Raw genomic sequence first — 20,132 nt, 5'->3', positions numbered from 1 at the left:
AATGGGGGAACCCTAAATAAGGTACATATCTATTTGCAGTAAGGAATCTTATTAGGACAGCTGTCTAACCGCCTAGTACGGATTCGTTCCGGATTTTATGCCATGATGCCAGGGTCACCGCGGGAATCTTGTTCCTTCTGTTATGGGATCATAACGATATTATCTCGAGGTCGGTCATGCTTGGCCTCGGTGTCCATCGAGTACTTCGATCTTCGAAGCCTCTCATTGGGCTCACTCATGGTTTATTTCGATTTCTCTCTTGAAGTAACCCTCGAGTCCACGAAATCGGGTAGCTCTGATTTCTACCGTATACAAAAGGATACAAACTGTGTTCGTATCGCTCAACGTATACAACCAAATACAAGGGTTTATAAATGACATAGATCTGTATTCGTATCGCACAACGAATATAACCAAAGCGAAATACAAAAAAAAATTACTTTCATTGAGAGTCAAATTCAAGACCTCCACTTACTAAGCGGGTGGTCTAACCAACTAAGTGTGAGAGCTTGTTGTTCTTTTGTTTCAGTTCAAAATAATTAATCTCTTATTTTTGTATAACTACGAATAATAATTTTCTGAAAGTATAACTACGAATAGTAAATATAGTGTATATGTTTGATGTGTCACACTATTTTTCCTTTTAAGCATTTGCACTTGGTAAGCTTTACCAATTAAATTATTGTTTTGGGCTTGGATCAAGTTCTTGGGAAGTACTAAAAGTATATTGCAAAATAAAAACTGTTTATTTTCTCTCATGATAATCAATATTAATTACTAAGTAGGTGTCTAGAAAATATTTGAAGTTTGAAAAAAATTTATGGAATTAAATTTCTGTTTGGATATGAATACACTATAAAAAAAAATTATACGAAAATTGAAGAATTATGAACAAACCCAATATTTCATTATTTCACTTGAAAATCAAATAATATTTCACGTGAATCTCAACACTTCTGGTCATAATAATATTTGTATCTAATATTTACAAATACTAAAACGTTGATTCATGGCAAGATGAGTCCTAACAGTGAACCTTGAATTCACACAACATCCTAATGCAAAGCTCAGGGAGACTGGTGGAGACAAAAAAGGATTGCATCTCCAACCTTTACCTCATTTTTTGTTCTCAAAATGGGGATTTTCCCATTTTGAGGATAACTTACTCCAACCATTCCCCTATTTTTTCCCCCAAACTTTTTTATATTCTTCTCTCTCTTCTATATTATATTATTATCTTTCATTTCAATTCATTTTTTAATTTCCATTAAACAAATTCCATCTTTTATTTTTATTAATTTGTAATTTCCATTAAAACAATTCCATAAAATTTTAAATAATATAATTTGTAAGCAATTATTATAGATTAACTAATAATTCAGATAAAAGAAATCATTGCAATACAAAATTAATTAAATACATATTACATAACGATCAAATTCATTTAATGTATTTTCAATCTTCACTTTTCAATTTTAGCAACATCTAATATTTTATATTCGCACCTTTCAATTTTAGCAACATCGAATATTTTATATTTGCACCATTCATTTTTTGAGATAATTATATATTTTTTGTACAATTATAACTTATAATAAAATTTACTTACAATTTTACATAAAAATAATAAATGCACGAAAATTAATTTATCAAAATTATACACAAAGTTAAGATGTAAAATTAATATTATAAAGACATTACATAAACATAATTAGGTATATATAAATAGACAAATTAAAAGATTAAATAATAAAATAATAATAAAAAAGTGATGAATAGTAATGGGGGAGATGAATAGTGTACCCCCATATTTGAGGGAACACTATTCATCCACCATTTTGGGAACAAAAATGGGGGAGGATTGGAGCTAAATTACCCCAAAAATTGCCTCCATTACGGGGAATGGGGGTAAGGTTGGAGATTGCCTTAGGTATTTCATAGGGATGGCATGGGACGGTGCGGATACGAGGCGGTGCGGGTTCAAATTTTAAATAAAAAAAATCACGTGGGACGGGACGGGTCGGCGGGGCAGGGATTTGATTTTTTGAACTAAATGATCTTCGCAGCCCAAAATACACTGTCATCAATTCTGTGTCTAGAACTCTAGATACAATGAATGATCTGGCTTTTGAAATTGTTAGAAATTTTGAAAGTAAACAAATTAAAAAGAACTGTTACATTCTTAACTGTTATGGAGTTTTAAAACTGCTTTTTTTCATCTTTTAGTATTACTCCTTCTCATTTTTGTTTGCTGGTGGAATTCAATTTAAATTCATATGGAAAAATTGTGTCTTTTATTTTTTGAATCACTTATAATTATTACCATATATAATCAGGGGCGTACGCAGGAACTTTTGTAAGCGGTGTCGAAATTTATAAAAGAGCTGGAATATAACTTTGATTATCATACTTTTAGACAAGAAATAGCTCCAATCTATAGATTTTGTTGAGTCTTAAGTTAGAAAAGGTCATATGGTGTCATTGTTTCCTACTTAGCCGTTTCCGTACAGTATTAATACATATATTTAGTAAAATTTCCGACGAAGCGGTGTCGCGTGACACCGCTTCGGCAAGCATAAATCCGCCCCTGTATATGATAGCACTGCTCCTTGCTATTTAATTGTTGAAAAAATCTGAAGCCATATATTGCTTGAGAGATAAATAAACAGCGATTCTTCTACGTTTGAAATATATGAATGGAAAATGTAGCTTGTAAAAGGCGTTTTGTTTTTCATGTCACAATCATCTTTTAAAAGGAAAAGTGAGAATTTTTATTTGAAAAAAATTGCGGGGCGGGGGCGGGTGAACGCAGTGGGAGTGTTGGGCGTGTGAATGCGGGTTTAAATCCTATGCGGCGCAGGGTGAGGGCGGGTTAAAATTGTGCGGGTTCAGACAGAACCTGTCCCGCCCCCGCCCTGCCTGTCATTCCTAGTATTCTGTGTCAAGTTACTCAATATATATGTCGGTGGGAGGTAACAAATGTGATAAAAAAAATCGAATACACACAAATTAATTCACATCTCACAATTATAAAGTATAGAAAAAAACAAAAATTGATAAAAGGAGATGTTAAACATGAATGTAGTCAGAATAATAGTGGAGTAATAAGTATAAGATGAAAAGGTGTGCCATTTTTTGCATACTCTAATACTCTAACTGCGTTAAAATATCCAAAGGCAAACAGAAGGTGGGTATTGGCGCAAAAGAGTAGTATAACTGCCAACGCTCTTCCCCTGTTGACATATGTAATTCAACTATATTTCCCACCAAAAAGACACTGCTCTTCTCTCTACTAACCACCATTCAGAAACCACCCACCCCCCTCCCACTACCCCCACCGCCCTTGTTCGTCTCTTCAACAACCTATCTTCTATCCCTCCGGCGACCCAAAACAACTGTCATTTTCTGATTAGTAAAAAAATGGCAAAATCTTCTACTCTTTACTGGTCATATTTCGTCTTTTTCACCATCATGATACTAATTTCGCTGCCCACAACACATTCTGATTCCTCTGACGAGAGTATGTCTCGATCTTTTTAAACATTTCTGTTTGATTATAGATTCTCACATAAAGTTTTGACGATTTCTTGTGAAAATTTGTTATTTTTTTTGTTTATAGGTCCAAATTACACGCGGTTTTTGTTTAATGCAACGGAGTTCCCATCGGAAGACTACTATGATTACATCGTGGTGGGAGGTGGCACCGCCGGCTGTCCACTGGCGGCTACACTGTCAGAGAAGTACAAAGTTTTACTTCTTGAAAGAGGCGGTGTTCCATATGAAAAGCCTAATTTGATGAGCCAAGAAGGGTTTCTCACAGTACTCACTGACGTTGATGATTTTGAGTCCCCTGCTCAAACCTTCACCTCTGAAGACGGAGTTCCAAATGCCAGAGGTCGTATTCTTGGAGGTAGTAGTGCAATTAATGCTGGTTTTTACAGTAGAGCTGATGAAGATTTTTATGTTAGGTCAGGGATTAAATGGGATTTACATGTTGTTAATCAATCTTATGAATGGGTTGAGAGGTCTATTGTGTTTAGGCCTGAACTCAAGAATTGGCAATCAGCTGTGAGGGATGGGTTAGTGGAAGCTGGTATTGATCCCTTTAATGGGTTTAGCTTAGATCATGTTCTTGGTACCAAGATTGGTGGCTCCACTTTTGATAGTTCTGGACGTAGACATAGTGCTGCTGATCTTCTTAACTATGCAAATCCTTCCAATATTCAGGTGGCTGTGTATGCTAGTGTAGAGAGGGTTCTTCTAGCTCAGTCAGCACCTTATTCACCCTCTAAGATGGCTGCGATTGGCGTGATTTTTCGTGATCAAGCTGGGCGATATCACCATGCTATGGTGAGGGGAAAGGGTGAGGTTTTACTGTCAGCAGGTGCTCTTGGTAGCCCACAGTTGCTTCTCTTGAGTGGTGTTGGTCCTAGGCCTTATCTCTCCACATGGGGTATTCCTGTTGCTCACCATTTACCATATGTGGGGCAGTTTTTGTTTGATAATCCAAGAAATGGTATCTCAATTGTGCCACCGATGCCGCTGGAACATTCTTTGATTCAGGTTGTGGGGATTACTGATGCAGGGGCTTATTTGGAGGCTGCCTCTAATGTCATTCCATTTGCTTCCCCTGCCAACTCTGTTTTCATCAGGAGTTCGTCTTCTCCGGTGTATCTCACTGTTGCCACACTCATGGAGAAGATTGTTGGACCAGTTTCTTCGGGTTCACTTAGGTTGGCATCGACAGATGTTAGGGCTAATCCCATTGTTCGATTCAATTACTTCAGTAGCCCCGGAGATGTAGAGAGGTGTGTCAATGGAACCAGGAAAATTGCGGATGTTTTGAGAACCAGAACAATGGATATTTTCAAGTTTGATCAGTGGTTTGGTGGTAGGGATTTTAGATATGTTGGTCCTGCTTTGCCTGTTGATGAGTCGAATGATGACCTTATGAGGGAGTTTTGTCATCGAACAGTCAGTACCATTTGGCACTATCATGGTGGCTGTGTTGTGGGGAAGGTGGTTGATCGGAATTTGAGAGTGCTTGGCATTGATGGCCTCAGAGTTGTTGATGGTTCTGTTTTCAGTGTGTCGCCAGGGACCAACCCCCAGGCTACTCTTCTCATGCTTGGACGGTAGGTGTTTTGTTAGTCTGACTTGATAACTTGTCTTAATTTATAGTCTGCTGGAGAGTTCAATAATTTGGTTTTGTGTTGCAGGTATGTTGGCATGGTGATGCTTAGGGAGAGGTTCAGATAGTCGCAGTTATGTCTGTACGAGCTGCTTACGTGGGCTGAGCCAACTGTTAGTCCTTTTTTCACCTTTTGCTGCTTTAGGGTCAATGCTTCTGTAATTGTTTTTTTTTTCAAGAATAACTAGTCTTGTTATAATGTTTGGTGCAAGTTGTTAATTCTTTCTTTCTGTAAAATGCATGCTAGAAGTGCTGCTCATACATCAGAAATGATACTATCACTATGGCGTTTAGGTCGGTTTAACCAATTGAGGTAGATGGCTACCTGAAGTTTCTGTACATTGTCTGCATCTGAATGTAAAGATTGACCTGTCTCTTCTTTCATTTTTCTCATTTGGACTGGAGATGTGAATGAAAATTTATGATCGGGGTTAGAAATATTGCCTGATGCTGGTAAGTAGTGTGTACTTTGTGGGGGTTTTATGATATCACTACTGCCTGTTAATCCTGAAAACTGTTTAAACCTTCTTTGGGTGACGGCACAGTATTTCCAGCTGAGCTGAACCCTTAGACAGCTGAAGAATACCCCTTGATACAAATTAGATTTAATCTATCAATTGCCTTCTTAGACAGATGACTATGATATCTGGATTATATCGAGCATTATCATTCGTTCCCCNATTTGAGGTCATTCGGTCGTGATTTGATAGGTTTCGGCGTCGTTGTGGAATTTGAAAGTTTAGAAGTTCTTATGCTTGAATCCGATGTTGATTTCATTTTGGTGTTGTTTTGGGTGTTTCGGAGGTTCAACTAAGTTCGGGTAGTGATATATGACTTGTAGGAATTATTGGTTTAGGTCCCGAGGGCCTCGGGTGTGTTTCGAATGATTAACGGGTTTTATGCAAATAAAGTCCTAAAATCTCGCGGGCCCCCCTTTCTTTTTTGTGGTTTTGGGAAAGGATAGGTGGTGCTAAGGCAGGAGCAGATAAAATGTTGTGGACAAAATGGGTAATTTCAATTTGGAGCTTCCTTCAGCTTTAATGGGGTCAACTGGCAGTATTAAATCATAATAGTCTGATGTGTTAAGAGCACATTTAGTCTACGATTTTTTGCCTCAGAATGTAGATCAATATTCATTTTCCGAACTAGTTATGCATCATGTAGTGGACGTAGCATCAAATGTCAAAGAAGGTCCTCTTAATAACTCTTCAGTAGAACTACTTTTGCATTTTTGCTTATTGTCGGACCTTGCCTTCACTCAATTATTCAAACAAGGCACCAAGGATTTGTGTGAAGCAAAATTCATTAGGACTTTCTTATTGGATTCTGAAAGCCCTATCTTCCATGTAGATAGCTGTATGAAGCTGTTCCTTGGTAAACAAATGACATAAACTGGCGTCGAGCGTTTGCTTACTTCTTAAGTGACAGAAACATCATGTGTGTGTTTGGGTAGCTCGTATGGTAAATGTTCACTTGGAACTAGTAAAATTTAGTCCCAAGACCAGTGATGATACTCCTTTAGGTGGCCCAAGGTTCTTTCTTTTCATCATCTTACTCGTAGTTGAAATCTCTTTCAGGCTGTTAAGTGATAGAAAGTCTCTATTAGGTAGTAGTATTCCTTTGTTTAGCTGGAGCAAATCCACAATCATAAATTAAATTAAGGACACCACAGCCTTAGATGCTGTATGTAAGTTATGCTTTCTTTTGTGTCCAGTGTACCGAAAAAAATGTACTTCTGACAAGGCTGGAAACTCAAACGATGCTAAGACAAGTTTCGCTTAGGTATTATTTGGCACTTGATAGTCATTCTTTTAAACTAAGCTGATAAACAGGTGGTTCTTCTACCAAGTAGTTCTGCACTCTCAGCATCTCATTCCTCGGTCCTGCATTTTAAAAATCTCATTAGTATTTAACAGTTGCGCTAGTGTCAATTAGAATTCTTCATGTTGTTTTCCTAGATTATAATGGATTGGAGTTTTGCCCGTGAATAAAGTTCACTGCAATATGTGAATTCCAAGTTCGTTGAAGAGAATAGCTTTGTGATTGGTTAGGCCTTTCAGAGTATTGATTCTAAAATTACAGTTTTTATACAGCACGTTTGTTTTTAGGACCAATACTTGCTGATCAGAGCCTCACATCTTGAAGTGCTTGGCATTGATGGCCAAATTTGGTTCTTTTAGCCGAATCCTTAGGAATGCAGGCGCTATAGCCGAATCCTTAGAAGTAAGATTGTTGTCCCGACATCATTTATTTAATCTAGGCATGTACTTGAATTAGAACAGCAGACTGCAAAAAGTATGGATAAGCTTGGTCACCTTTGTTATTAGTCATCAGCGGTGAGGCCAGGAAATTCAATAAGGGTGTTTAAATTTTGAACACTCTTTGCCAGTGGGCTATGCAAGGGTGTTCAAAATCTATTTTTAATCAATAACAAGTAATATTTACCTTATACGTAGTATAATTTTTCGGCGAAGGGCCAACATAGCTTCGCCCCTGCCACTCACCAATACTCTGCTCAGCTTAGCCTTACAATTAAAAATAACCAAGAGATGCCACAAATGTAATGATGCTCTCATGTCAACAACAAGCTGTCTGAGCTTGAAGGATATGCAAAAGGCAAGACAATACTCAATCTAATCTACTCCACAATGCGGGCAGAGGAGAGCCAAAATGGGCAAATCCTTCATTAAGTTGTCAATAGGTTCCAAAGAGTTGAATTGTTGTAGGACACTTATCGTGTATTTGTAATACTCCGTCTTTTTCATCATCTTAACACTAGTTAAATCTCTTTCAATTTGTTAAATGATAGGAAGTCTGTCAGGGAGTAGTTTTCCTTTGTATAACTGCAATGAATCTGTAATCATAAATTAAATTAGGACAGCCTTAAATGTTGTGAATAAGTCTTGCTCTCCTTTTTGCTCATTGTACAGAAAATGTACTAGTGACAAGACTGGAAAGACAAATGTTGTTAAGACAGGTTTTGCTTAGGTATTAGCTTTGATAATCCATTTGGTCTTTGCATTGTGTGAATGACTTGGTTGAGCAGTCTGCTAGCAGTACTGTACTCTCTCAGCTTCTCATTCCTCAGTCTTGCAATGTTATGATTTGCTAATCTCAATAGTATTTTACAATTTTCGCTCTATTTTCTGGTTATTACGTTGGTGGTGTTATCTTTCTGGCTTCCTTTACTGTTACTGCTCCATTGTCTCTTTCCATCTTCTTGAGCCGAGAGTCTATCGGAAACAGCCTCTCTACTTCTCTAGAGTAGGGGTGTACACACTACCGTCCCCAAACCCCACTTGTGGGTTTTCACTGGGTTGTTGCTGTTGTTGTTGTTAGTATTTTACAATTCCACTAGTGTCAATCAGCATTCTTCATTCTGTTTTCCTAGATTATATAGCCGACCCCAACTTACTTGGGATTGAGGCATAGTGTACTATAGTGGATTGGAGTTTCGCGAGTGACATGCTCTAAGAAATAAATAAAGGTAGATGCAGCTTCTGACAATGCCTTCCTCAGATAGCAGATGAAAGCAAGTTACAAACAGGAGAAGTAGGGTTGAAACATAAATAAATGGCAGGAGATATTTTGAGGAATATGTGGTGATATTTGGTCTGCACTCTGTAGAAAGGGCAGAATGAATTAGTTGGGTGCATGTTAGGTGATTTATTTTTAGGTATTCGGTAATGAACAAGTTCATAAATTCATCATTTTACGCTATGCAATGACGAACATTACCATCATATAATAATTGGCTATAAAATAATGAGAATCTTGGGAAGGATATTGGTTATTTTCTACATTCTACTGGGTTTCAAGCTAAATATTCTTATACATTTAATGAATTTTTTAATACAAATACAGGTCTTAGACAAAAGCTAATGGATTCACGGGAACCCGTAGCTATTGAACTGAATCCGCCCCTGAGTGCGAATAATCTAAGCTAGAAATTAATTAACAAGGAAAGCATGTTCCATTTTCTTTAGAATAAGCACTTACTTTTCAACTGAGAAAGTGAGTGAGATAAATAAAATTATTTCACCTTTAATTAAAAGTTTCGAGTTCGAGTTCTAAAAATAAATTTTTTTTCCGTAAGAAGTACTTTCCTTTTTAACGATTTTATCCATTGTGTATCTGAATTAATCTGGATGCAAGTATCAAATACCGAACGAAAAACAAAAGAAAAAAAGAGACCGTACTCCTCACTAGCCAGTGAGTAGGAATCGAATTAGTGGACCGGTGGAAATGCAAAGAGAAAGAGACAGCGGCATATTCTCTCGTCCATACAAAATAAAATAAAATAAGAAAAAGGTAGCAATTTGTGGGCCGTGAATATTATTGGTAGGCCACTCAAAATGAATGTAATAGGAGTAACATTTACTCCTATTAAAAATGAGACTTGGAATATAGATTTTAAATTAGGGAATGAACATGTAATTTGACTTTTTATATAATACACCAACTTTTGTTCTTCCAAAGTGACTTTTATAAAATCTATTAGCAGCAACAATTTTTGTTTTCAATCAACAGATATTGTGTTCCACATTTTCATTGTATCTTTCTTTTTAGGTAGAATGTCCATCTTTCATAAAAATAAAAATGTATACCGTCGAAATCAGGTATGCCCGATTCCGTAGGCTCGAGGGGTCGCTTCGAGAACAAGTTCGAGATAGACCGGGCTCGAGCCCGATGGCGGAGTACAAGACTCAAAGATCGAAGTGCTCGATGAACACCGAAGCCAAGTATGACCAACCTCGAGATAATACTGTTATGGTTTCATAACAGAAAGAGCGAGATTTCCGCAATGGCCCTAAGATCATGGCGTAAATTTCGGAACAGATTTGTACTAGGCGGTTAGACAGTTGTATAATAAGATTCCCTACTACAATTAGAAGTGTGCCTTATTTAGGATTCCCATACTGTATAAAGGGGATCCCAATCATTTGTAACGCATCAATCATCGAAGAGAATATGCATATATCACTTTCTTTCTTACTTTTCATCTAAATTGCCTTATATTTTATTCTGACTAACCTACCTCGAGGCTACCATAGCTCGAGGTCGAGATTTGCTTGCACACTGGTTTGATTTACTTCACTCTTTAATTTATACACTTGATTCCTCGTTTATCAGTTAGTATTGGATTAAATCACATATCCTTAAAATCACAATACAAGTTTAATTGTTACTCAGATTTTAGGGTAAACAGTCTAGCGCCCACCGTGGGGCTAAAGATAATAGTGATTATTTCGGTACTGATTCTAATAACACACGTTATTTTCACACTTGTTCTTGTCAAGAATTTTTGTTCTCGGGTTAAAATATGTCAAACTCACAAAATGCACCCATACATGGCGATGATGGTCTTGGATTTCATGGGGGAAAACAATAATGTAGTTGCTCCAGGAGTCGGTGTACCACCGATTAACCCTAGGGAAGTGCCGATTGCAGAACCAGTCGATGTTAGTTCGCACATTGCTTTGAATGCGGACTTAGGCGCAAACCCCGGAGGAAATGTACGCAGGGAAGTCCGATCTGGTAGCCAAGGAACGCAGGGTGTAGGAGACGGGGGAGTTAGCCTCCAGGTAATATTCGAGATGTTACAAGCTCAGCAGGTTGCTATCGCTCAGCTTCAAAGTCAACATAAAACTCCGAGTGTGGTCGAACCAGAAATTACTCGCCGTACTGAGCAGGTGCCAGAAGGTCGAACGGTAATGGATCGGGGACTGATCCTGCAATTATGATGATGCTCGAGAAGCTCACCAAAAGAATCGAGTCGGGAGAGAGAGAGATCGAAGATAATGACAAGAAAGTTGAAACATACAACTCCCGTGTTGATCAAATACCGGGGGCACCCCCAATATTAAAAGGTTTGGATGCAAAGAAGTTCGTGCGAAAGCCGTTTCCTCAGAGTGCGGCCCCGAAGCCCATTCCTAAGAAATTCTGTATATCGGATATACCTAAGTACAACGGAACGAGCTATCCTAATGAACACATCACTTCGTACACATGCGGGATTAAAGGAAACGACTTAAATGATGATGAGATCGAGTCGGTTTTGTTGAAAAATTTTGGGGAAACTTTGTCAATGGGAGTGACTATTTGGTATCACAACTTGCCACTGAATTCCATAGACTCGTTTGCTATGTTAGCAGACGCCTTCGTGAAGGCGCACACCGAGGCCATAAAAGTCTCAACAAGAAAATCGAACGTTTTTAAGATAAGATAGAGGGGTGATGAAATGCTAAGGGAGTTCGTATCCCGATTTCAAATAGAGCGAATGGAATTACCACCGGTCACAAATGATTGGTCCATTCAAGCTTTCACCAAAGGGTTGAACGAGCGGAGTTCGATAGCATCACGACAGTTGAAGCAAAATTTGATCGAGTATCTAGCTGTAACTTGGGCAGATGTGCATAATCGCTATCAATCGAAGATCAGGGTCGAAGATGACTAGCTAGGAGCCCCCTCGGGTTCAGTTCATCCAAACCGACTGGCAGTCAAAGCCCCAAGGGATAGCGACAGGGAAGCCAGGTCGAACAGAGAGCGGTATCAGCCATATGTTGCAGATTAAAGAGACAATGGTTCGGGGCGCAATCCTCCTCGGAACAATCGAAGAAATGATCGAGGGCAAAATTCTCGGGGACTGATGAGTAAGAATGGTTTTGATAAACATACCGATCCCGCAGAAGCACCTTGGTTATTGGAGTATAATTTCAGTGTCGATGCATCAGGGATTGTATCGGCTATTAGGAGGATCAAAGACACCAGGTGGCCCAAACCTATACAAACCAATCCTTTTCAAAGAAACCCAAACTTGATGTGTAAATATCATGGCACACATGGCCATAGGTCCAAAGACTGGAGACAGCTGAGGGCGGAGGTAGCTTGATTGTTCAACGAGGGTCACCTTCGAGAGTTCCTCAGTGATCGAGCTAAGAATCACTTCAGAGAAAGAGACGCCGACATAAAGAATGAGCAGGAAGAACAGCAGCATGTAATTCATATGATCGTTGGCGGGGTCAATTTTCCATAAGGGCCTATATTCAAACGTACCAAGGTGTCGATCACCAGGGAAAAGCGGATTCAGGGTTATGTGCCCGAAGGTATCTTATCGTTCAATGACAAAGAAGCTGAGGGCATTTCTCAGCCGCACAACGACGCCCTGGTAATTTCTATTTTGTTAAATAAAGTTCAAGTTAAACGTGTTCTAGTGGATCTAGGTAGCTCAACAAACATAATCAAATCGAGGGTCGTAGAGCAGCTCGGCCTGCAGGACCAAATTGTGCCTGCATCTCGAGTCCTGAACCGCTTCAACACGGCATGTGAAACAACGAAGGGGGAGATAATCCTACCAGTAAATATGGACGGGACCATCCAAGATACAAATTCCATGTTATCGAAGGCGACATGAGATATGCGCTACTCGGGAGGCCATGGATCCACAACATAAGGATAGTACCGTCTACTCTTCATCGAATGATGGAATTCCCAACAATGGATGGTGTGAAAACAGTTTACGGGGAATAACACGCTGCAAAGGAAATGTTTGTGGTCGATGAGGTGACGCCGATATCAACATTTTCAACCTCAGTAAAATCGAGCACCAAAGATAACCAGATGGCCAAATAGCAATCACCGTCCCTAGCCTCGATCGAATTGGAGAAACAGGTAATCGAAGAAGAAGAAGAGGATTTCCTAACTCCTCGAACTTTGATCATTCCCGAAGAGTCGGATGCAACCAAGTCAACGGTCGAGGAGCTGGAACAGGTTATATGGATCGAGTACATGCCCGAGCAAAGGTATACCTGGTAACGGGTTTAACCCCTGAACTCAGGAAAAAACTCATTCAATTTCTTATCGATAACATGGATTGTTTTGCTTGGTCCCATTTAGACATGACAGGGATCCCACCGGAAATAACAACATACCGACTAAGCCTCGACCCCAGATTCAAACCGGTGAAGCAAAAGAGAAGGCCCCAGTCCGAGTTGAAGCATGCATTCATAAAGGATGAGGTAACTAAACTTCTTAATATAGGGTCTATTCGGGAGGTAAAATACCCCGAATGGTTAGCCATTGTAGTTGCAGTCCCTAAAAAGGGGAACAAACTTAGAATGTGCGTAGATTACAAGGATTTAAACAAGGAATGCCCTAAAGACTCTTTTCCACTGTCTAACATCGATCGCATGATCGATGCCACGGCTGGACATGAGATCCTTACCTTTCTCGACACCTATTCTGGGTACAATCAAATTCAGATGAACCTGGAAGACCAGGAGAAGACCTCGCTTATCACCAAGTATGGAACATACTGTTACAATGTAATTCCCTTCGAGCTAAAAAATGCAGGAGCTACTTACCAACGCCTAGTAAATAAGACGTCTGAAGAACAAATAGGTAAGTCAATGAAAGTTTATATTGATGACATGCTAGTTAAGTCCTTACGCGTAGAGGACCATTTGACTCATTTGCAGGAAATATTCAAAATCTTGAGGAAGTACAACATGAAACTTAACCCCGAAAAATGTGCCTTTGGGGTCGGCTCGGGCAAATTCCTCGGCTTCATGGTATCAAATCAGCGAATCGAAATCAACCCCGATAATATTAAGGCCATCGAGGATATCGCCGTCGTAGACAGTGTGAAAGCTGTACAAATGCTAACTGGATGGATAGCTGCCTTGGGCCGATTCATTTTGAGGTCATCAGATCGAAGCCACAGGTTCTTTTCCTTACTCAAAATGGAAAAAGATTTCGCATGGACCCTGGAATGTCAACGAGCATTGGAGGATTTGAAGCGATACTTATCGAGCCCACCTTTGCTCCACACTCCGAAGGCAGAAGAGAATTTGTACTTATACTTGGCAGTGTCTGAAATAGCGGTAAGTGGTGTACTAGTTCGAGAAGAGCAAGGCACGCATTTTCCTGTTTATTACGTAAGTCGGACCTTAGGAGATGCTGAAATTAGGTATCCACACTTAGAGAAATTGGTGCTTGCATTAATAAGCGCATCTAGAAAGTTAAAGCCATATTTCCAGTGCCATCCCATATGTGTGATAACCACTTATCCTCTCCGAAATATTTTGCACAAGCTTGAGTTATCGGGTCGATTGGACAAATGGGCTGTCGAACTTGGCGGGTACGATATCGAATATCAACCCCGAACGGCCATCAAGTCTCAAATTTTAGCAGACTTCATGGCCGATTTTACGCCAATCCTCGTACCCGAAGTGGAAAAGGAACTTCTGTTAAAATCGGGTACATCATCAGAGGTATGGACCCTCTTCACAGACGGTGCCTCGAATGTGAAAGAGTCCGGGCTTGGCATCGTTTTGAAGCCACCCACAGGTAACACTATTAGACAATCTATCAAAACTCCTAGGTTGACTAACAATGAGGCCGAATATGAGGCCATGATTGCAGGTCTCGATCTAGCTAAAAGCTTGGGGGCGAAAGTCGTTGATACCAAGTGCGATTCTTTATTGGTGGTGAACCAAGTAACAAAAGCTTCGAAGTTCGAGAGGATAGGATGCAAAGGTATTTAGACAAGCTATAGGTAACCTTGCACCGATTCAAGGAGTGGACTCTAGACCATGTACCTCGAGAACAAAACAGTGAGGTCGATACACTTGCAAACTTGGGGCCATCAGTCGAGGAAGATGATATTATCCCGAGGACCGTCGTCCAGTTATCGAGATTTATGGTCGATGAGGGTCTTGCTGAGATAAATTCTACAAGTTTGACTTGGGATTGGAGGAATAAGTATATTGAATATTTAAAAAATGGAAAGCTCCCATAGGACCATAAAGAGTCAAGGGCTCTACGAACCAAGGCAGCTCGGTTCACATCGGATGAAGATGGAATATTATACAGATGGACATTCGATGGACCATTGGCAGTATGTTTAGGGCCGGGGGACAACGATTATGTTTTACAAGAAATCCACGAAGCCACTTGTGGAAATCACTCCGGTACCGAGTCTTTGATTCGCAAAATTGTTAGAGCAGGGTACTACTGGAACAGCATGGAAAAAGACACTAAGGAGTTTGTTAGAAAATGTGATAAATGTCAGAGGTTTGCACCGATGATTCATCAGCCCCGAGAGCAACTTCATTCAGTCCTGTCCCCATGGCTTTTCATGAAATGGGGAATGGACAACGTCGGCCCCCTACCAATGGCCCCAAATAAAGCTAAATTTATTTTGTTTATGAATGACTACTTTTCTAAATGGGTGGAAGAACAGGCCTTCGAGAAGGTTAGAGAAAAAGAAGTTATAGACTTTATTTGGGACCACATCGTGTGTCGATTCGGGATGCCTGCCGAAATCGTATGCGACAACGGGAAACAATTCATCGGCAACAAGGTAACGGAGTTCCTCGAAGCACACAAAATAAAAAGGTTCCTATCAACGCCGTATCACCCGAGCGGAAACGGACAGGCTGAATCGACAAACAAGACTATCATTCAAAGCTTAAAGAAAAGGTTGAATGATGCTAAAAGGAAATGGAGATAAGTTCTGCCCGAGTTTCTTTGGGCATATCAAACGACATCGAAGTCCAACAGGAGGGCAACCTCATTCTCTTTAGTATATGGCTCCGAAGCCTTAATTCCAGTCGGGGAACCCAGCGCCAGATTTCGACATGCATCGGAGGAATCAAATCACGAGGCTATGAATACTAGCCTCGAGCTATTAGATGAAAAATGAGAAGATGCACTTGTTCGGATGGATGCACAAAAGCAAAGAATCGAGAGATATTATAATAGAAGAACCAACCTTCGACACTTCGGAATCGGGGACTTAGTTCTAAGGAAAGTCACCCTCAATACTCGAGACCCGAATGAAGGGAAACTAGACCCGAATTGGGAAGGACCATACCGAGTCATTGGAGTCATCGGAAAAGGCTCTTACAAACTCGGCACGATGGAAGGTGAACAATTGCCAAACAATTGGAATGTATCACTACTCAAACGGTATTATTGCTGAGGCATAACCTTCTCCCTTTTTCCATTTATATTTGATACTAACTTATTGCAAATGTTCGATCGAAAACGTAGAGAGAACCCTTCTACACGAAGACCTTAGTTTTTAAAGCACGCGTTGCACTCTTTTTCCCTTAGATCGGGTTTTATTCCAAATGGGTTTTTTCGGCGAGGTTTTTAATGAGGCAATAACTATGTGCTACCTAAGGATAATTCAACAGTATCCAAGGCTTCTTTTCAATCAACCTCAAATACTGGGGGCATCACCCTCAGAGGCTATATTTTCAAGAAAAATACTTCACGCCAAAGAGGTTCTCGATAGGAAAACTTTGTAATGGGACAAACGGTCGGATGAACCGTGTCCATATAGAATAGTCGAGTCCCGATGGCAAAACATGTACGCATGTATGAATTATTCAAAGAAGCATTCTTTCTATATCAAACACTTTGTGTCTCAAAGAAATTTGCTACTATACGAGCTCCATACTTGTGATTCTGGGAGAAACGACTTAAGGGCCAAAACGCAAATACACCTCGAATACTCGGGGACTGTCGTCGACAGTCAACACATTCGAGTTATCTAAACTCGGATTCATAAGACCCCAAAGAGACACCCCTCGACGTAAAGGCCAAGGCCATCATACTCGGAGACTAACATTTCGATCAAGTTCGAAATGTTATCGGGAAACAAGGCCAAGAGGCATACCCGAAGGCTACGGTCATACTAAAGGCTACGGCCGAAATAACGCGGCTCGGAGACGTCTGAATTCCACAATAAAAATAGGCTTTCGAATTATCTGAAAATCGGTTAATAAAGGCTACCCTCGGAAAAATAATCAAAGGGCTTCGATAAAATCAGCCCTCGAAAAACCTCAAGAGGTATCGAATTATTCAAACACAAACTTGTGCTGAGGCACAAAAAAGCAAAAGGGTTCCGATCGACACTAAACCCTCAGAAAACCCATTGGGTAAAAAAAATGCATGCCAAGGCATAAAGAAATATTTACTAAGTCTTTAAGCCGAAAAGGGAAAATAATAGCCATCTCTTAAAGGCCATATCGGCCCAACCTAAAAGAGCCTAAGGGCCAAAATATTTAAATTTCGAGACCTTATTCTCACTCAACTCGGACCTAAAGGTCCTACCATCCCGAGCTCGCATAAAATCGACTTAAGCATAGCTCGAGGATTCATCAAAAAATCTTAAGAGGTATTCTATTATAAGATTGCCCATCGATTACTAAAAAACCTAAGGGTTTGTTTTACTTTGAGTTCGAGCCAGTGCTCACTCGATTATTGAGGTTATAACATCAAAAAACTTCACAAAAATGAAAACGAAGTAGACTTTACAACAAATCAGAGATGGAGCGGAAAGAAAAGGAATTCCTTATATACATAAAAGGTATTTACAATGCCCACAAGGGGCCTTACACAAAAACAAAAAACAAAATCATAAGGGCCTAGTCTACTTTGGGAGCCGCATCTTGGGGAGCCACGTCTTCGAGGACCTCCTCCTCGAGGACTTCATCCTCATCCCCTCCGCTCTCGGAACCACTAGCAGAGTCTTCATCATCGAAGAGTAAAGCGGCAGCCTCATCCTTCAAAGTGTTTGCCTTTTCGATATCAGCTGAGAGGTCAAAGCCACGAGAGTGCACTTCCTCGAGAGTCTCTCTCCGGGATTGTCGCCTAGCGTGATCGATAACACACGAATATTTTACTTCAGCAGCGATAGAGATCTCCTGTGCCCGAATGTTGGCAGCCTCGGCGTTAGCTCGATAAGAGTCCACAAACGCCTCTACCTCAGATTTAGCCTTTGCAAGTTCGGCGGCTGATTTAGCTTCGAGCTCCTCAATCTTTCGGCTCCGGGCCAAGCTTTCCCTCTTTACATTTTGAAGATGGAATTCGACCGAAGTCAGCTGGGCCAGAAGCGTGTCTTTCTCCGAGGCAAGACGATCCATATGCTGCTTCCACCTCAAGGTCTCGGCCTCTTTCGCCTTGACCTCCTCTCGAAGCTGCTCCACCAGACTGCCCTTCTGTTGGGTCTGCAAAGTCGAAATGCTAATCTCTAAGTCAAATGAAAATGTAGCAAACTTCCAAAAAGTTACATTACCTGCTCAATGAGCTCAGTCTGTTCTCGTGAGCCTTCGTCAGATCGGCACGAAGGTCTCTGATCTCCTCCTCTTTTTGAACATAGAGGAGTTTGAGGCTGTCCCTTTCTTCCACGAGCTTCTTGAGTTAGGCCTCCCATCGAGCAAGCTCGGCTCGAGATTTGGAAAATGCTTCTCGATGGAGCATCATGGCCTTCACACAAAGAAAAGAAGTCAGACTTAGAAAAACGAGAATAAAACACGAATATAATAATGGAGGCAGAAACTTACTTGTTTAAGAAGCCGCTGAGCCTCGTCAAAAATAAATGAAGCATTCTGGTCGGGACCATCTTCGACCCCCGCAAAGCATTCCCGAAAATATCATTCCCTTTGTGGGTCGTCCCCACGTCGGGAGTCTTCATGGCTCGGGCATCTCGGAACTGCCCTTCAGAGAACACTGGGCCGGGCGGCGATTCATCTATGTTAATTATCCCAAGTGATCACTTGGGACATTCTCTTCACTTTGGAGGGCCTCGAAATTATGCCCTTCGGGCTCACCCACCAGATGTCCTTCACGACGAGGTGCGCTTTTATCACTCGATGGCTCAAAGACTCTGCTCGAGCTCCCTTCCGAGATTTCTTCGGTTCGAGATTGAACTGCATCAGCCACCGCTAGTTCAGCGGCCTTTGAAGCTTCAGTGCTTCCCCTCTTCCGAGCTACCAGCAAGTCGTCGGCATCCTCTCCTTCTTCCTCGTCATCCCGAAGTTCTTGGACCACGTCAGCAAATAGGGCTGCAGGATCGGCCCTAGTCTTTTGAGCCCTATTTTTCCTGGGCTTCAGGGAGCTTGGGGCCGAAGCCCTTTTCCTTTTCTTCTCTTTGGTTGGCTTCGGGATTTCCTCTTCACCGGGCGGAGGCGGCCTCATAACAACAGTATCTCTGAGGCCTGCGTAGGGGGGAAGGTAAGTATTTTATAGAGAAATGTCAGCATATGAACAAAGGAACTCACCATGGTTTTTAGCTTCCCACCGACCCTTGGCCAATCGCGCCAACAACGTTCGGCATGTGAAGAAGTGGATGCCAGTTGTCGAACCCAACCTGCGAGGTCCGGAATCGCACCAGGAAACCAAGGGGGAAGCTGCACCACCAAAAAGAAATTAGATCGAAGAAGAATAGAGAAAGTAGAGTGGTGAGCATCATCGATGGGGTTGTACTTACGGTTCATGTTCCAGTCCTCGGGGAAAGGAATCCTTTCGGCAGGAATTAGGTCAGAGGTCTTGATTCAGACGAACCGGCGCATCCATCCTCGGTCCTTGTCCTCATCAATGCTAGAGAACAACGCCTTCGAGGATCGACGCTGGAGCTTTATCAATCCACCTCGATAGAAGCGAGAGCTGTATAGCCTGATCAGGTGGTCGAGGGTAAAAGAAATCCCCTCAACCTTGCTCAAAAAATACCTGAGCAAATTGACAACACGCCCGAAAGAAGGGTAGATCTAGCCAAGGGTCACCCGATATTGGTGACATAAATCGAGAATAATTAGGCCTACGGGACTCAATGTGAAAGGATAAGTATACACGCTTAAGTATCCTTCCACGTAGGTGGTGATGTCCTCCTCAAGGGAAGGAATCACCACCTGCTTATCCTCCCAATTGCAGTCCTTTTTCATTTGCTCGAGATCGTCTTCAGTTATCGAGCAGATGTATCGGGACATGGGCTCGCATCGACCTGGAACTGATGCAGGCTTATTGATTTTGAAATTGGAAGATAGCTCGCATGGCCCAGGAATGCACTCCTCGATACGAGGTGCCACCGTCATTCTACCACCAGCCGACCGCGATGATGAGGAGGCTTTTTCTTTCTGAGGAACCGTTTTAG

General features: G+C 41.1%; 1 protein-coding gene across 1 annotated transcript; it reads left to right on the top strand.

Moving 5' to 3' along the window:
• LOC109224695 ((R)-mandelonitrile lyase-like) lies at positions 3,300-5,569 on the top strand. Its single transcript, XM_019389223.1, has 3 exons — positions 3,300-3,520; positions 3,620-5,135; positions 5,220-5,569. The coding sequence occupies exons 1-3, from the start codon at positions 3,421-3,423 to the stop codon at positions 5,257-5,259; spliced, it is 1,656 nt and encodes a 551-aa protein (XP_019244768.1). The 5' UTR covers positions 3,300-3,420; the 3' UTR covers positions 5,260-5,569.

The sequence above is a fragment of the Nicotiana attenuata genome, chromosome 3 (assembly GCF_001879085.1).
Source record: "Nicotiana attenuata strain UT chromosome 3, NIATTr2, whole genome shotgun sequence".
NCBI classification, from domain to species: domain Eukaryota; kingdom Viridiplantae; phylum Streptophyta; class Magnoliopsida; order Solanales; family Solanaceae; genus Nicotiana; species Nicotiana attenuata.
Note: the sequence above shows the minus strand (reverse complement) of the source record. Positions and strands in the feature narration are given on the sequence as shown.

Bases quoted from the DNA above. Each gene is read 5' to 3' on its own strand.
- LOC109224695 (XM_019389223.1), top strand. From the start codon at position 3,421: ATGGCAAAATCTTCTACTCTTTACTGGTCATATTTCGTCTTTTTCACC. The intron at 3,521-3,619 runs GTATGTCTCGAT...TTTTGTTTATAG, and splicing joins TTCTGATTCCTCTGACGAGA to GTCCAAATTACACGCGGTTT. The intron at 5,136-5,219 runs GTAGGTGTTTTG...TTTGTGTTGCAG, and splicing joins ACTCTTCTCATGCTTGGACG to GTATGTTGGCATGGTGATGC.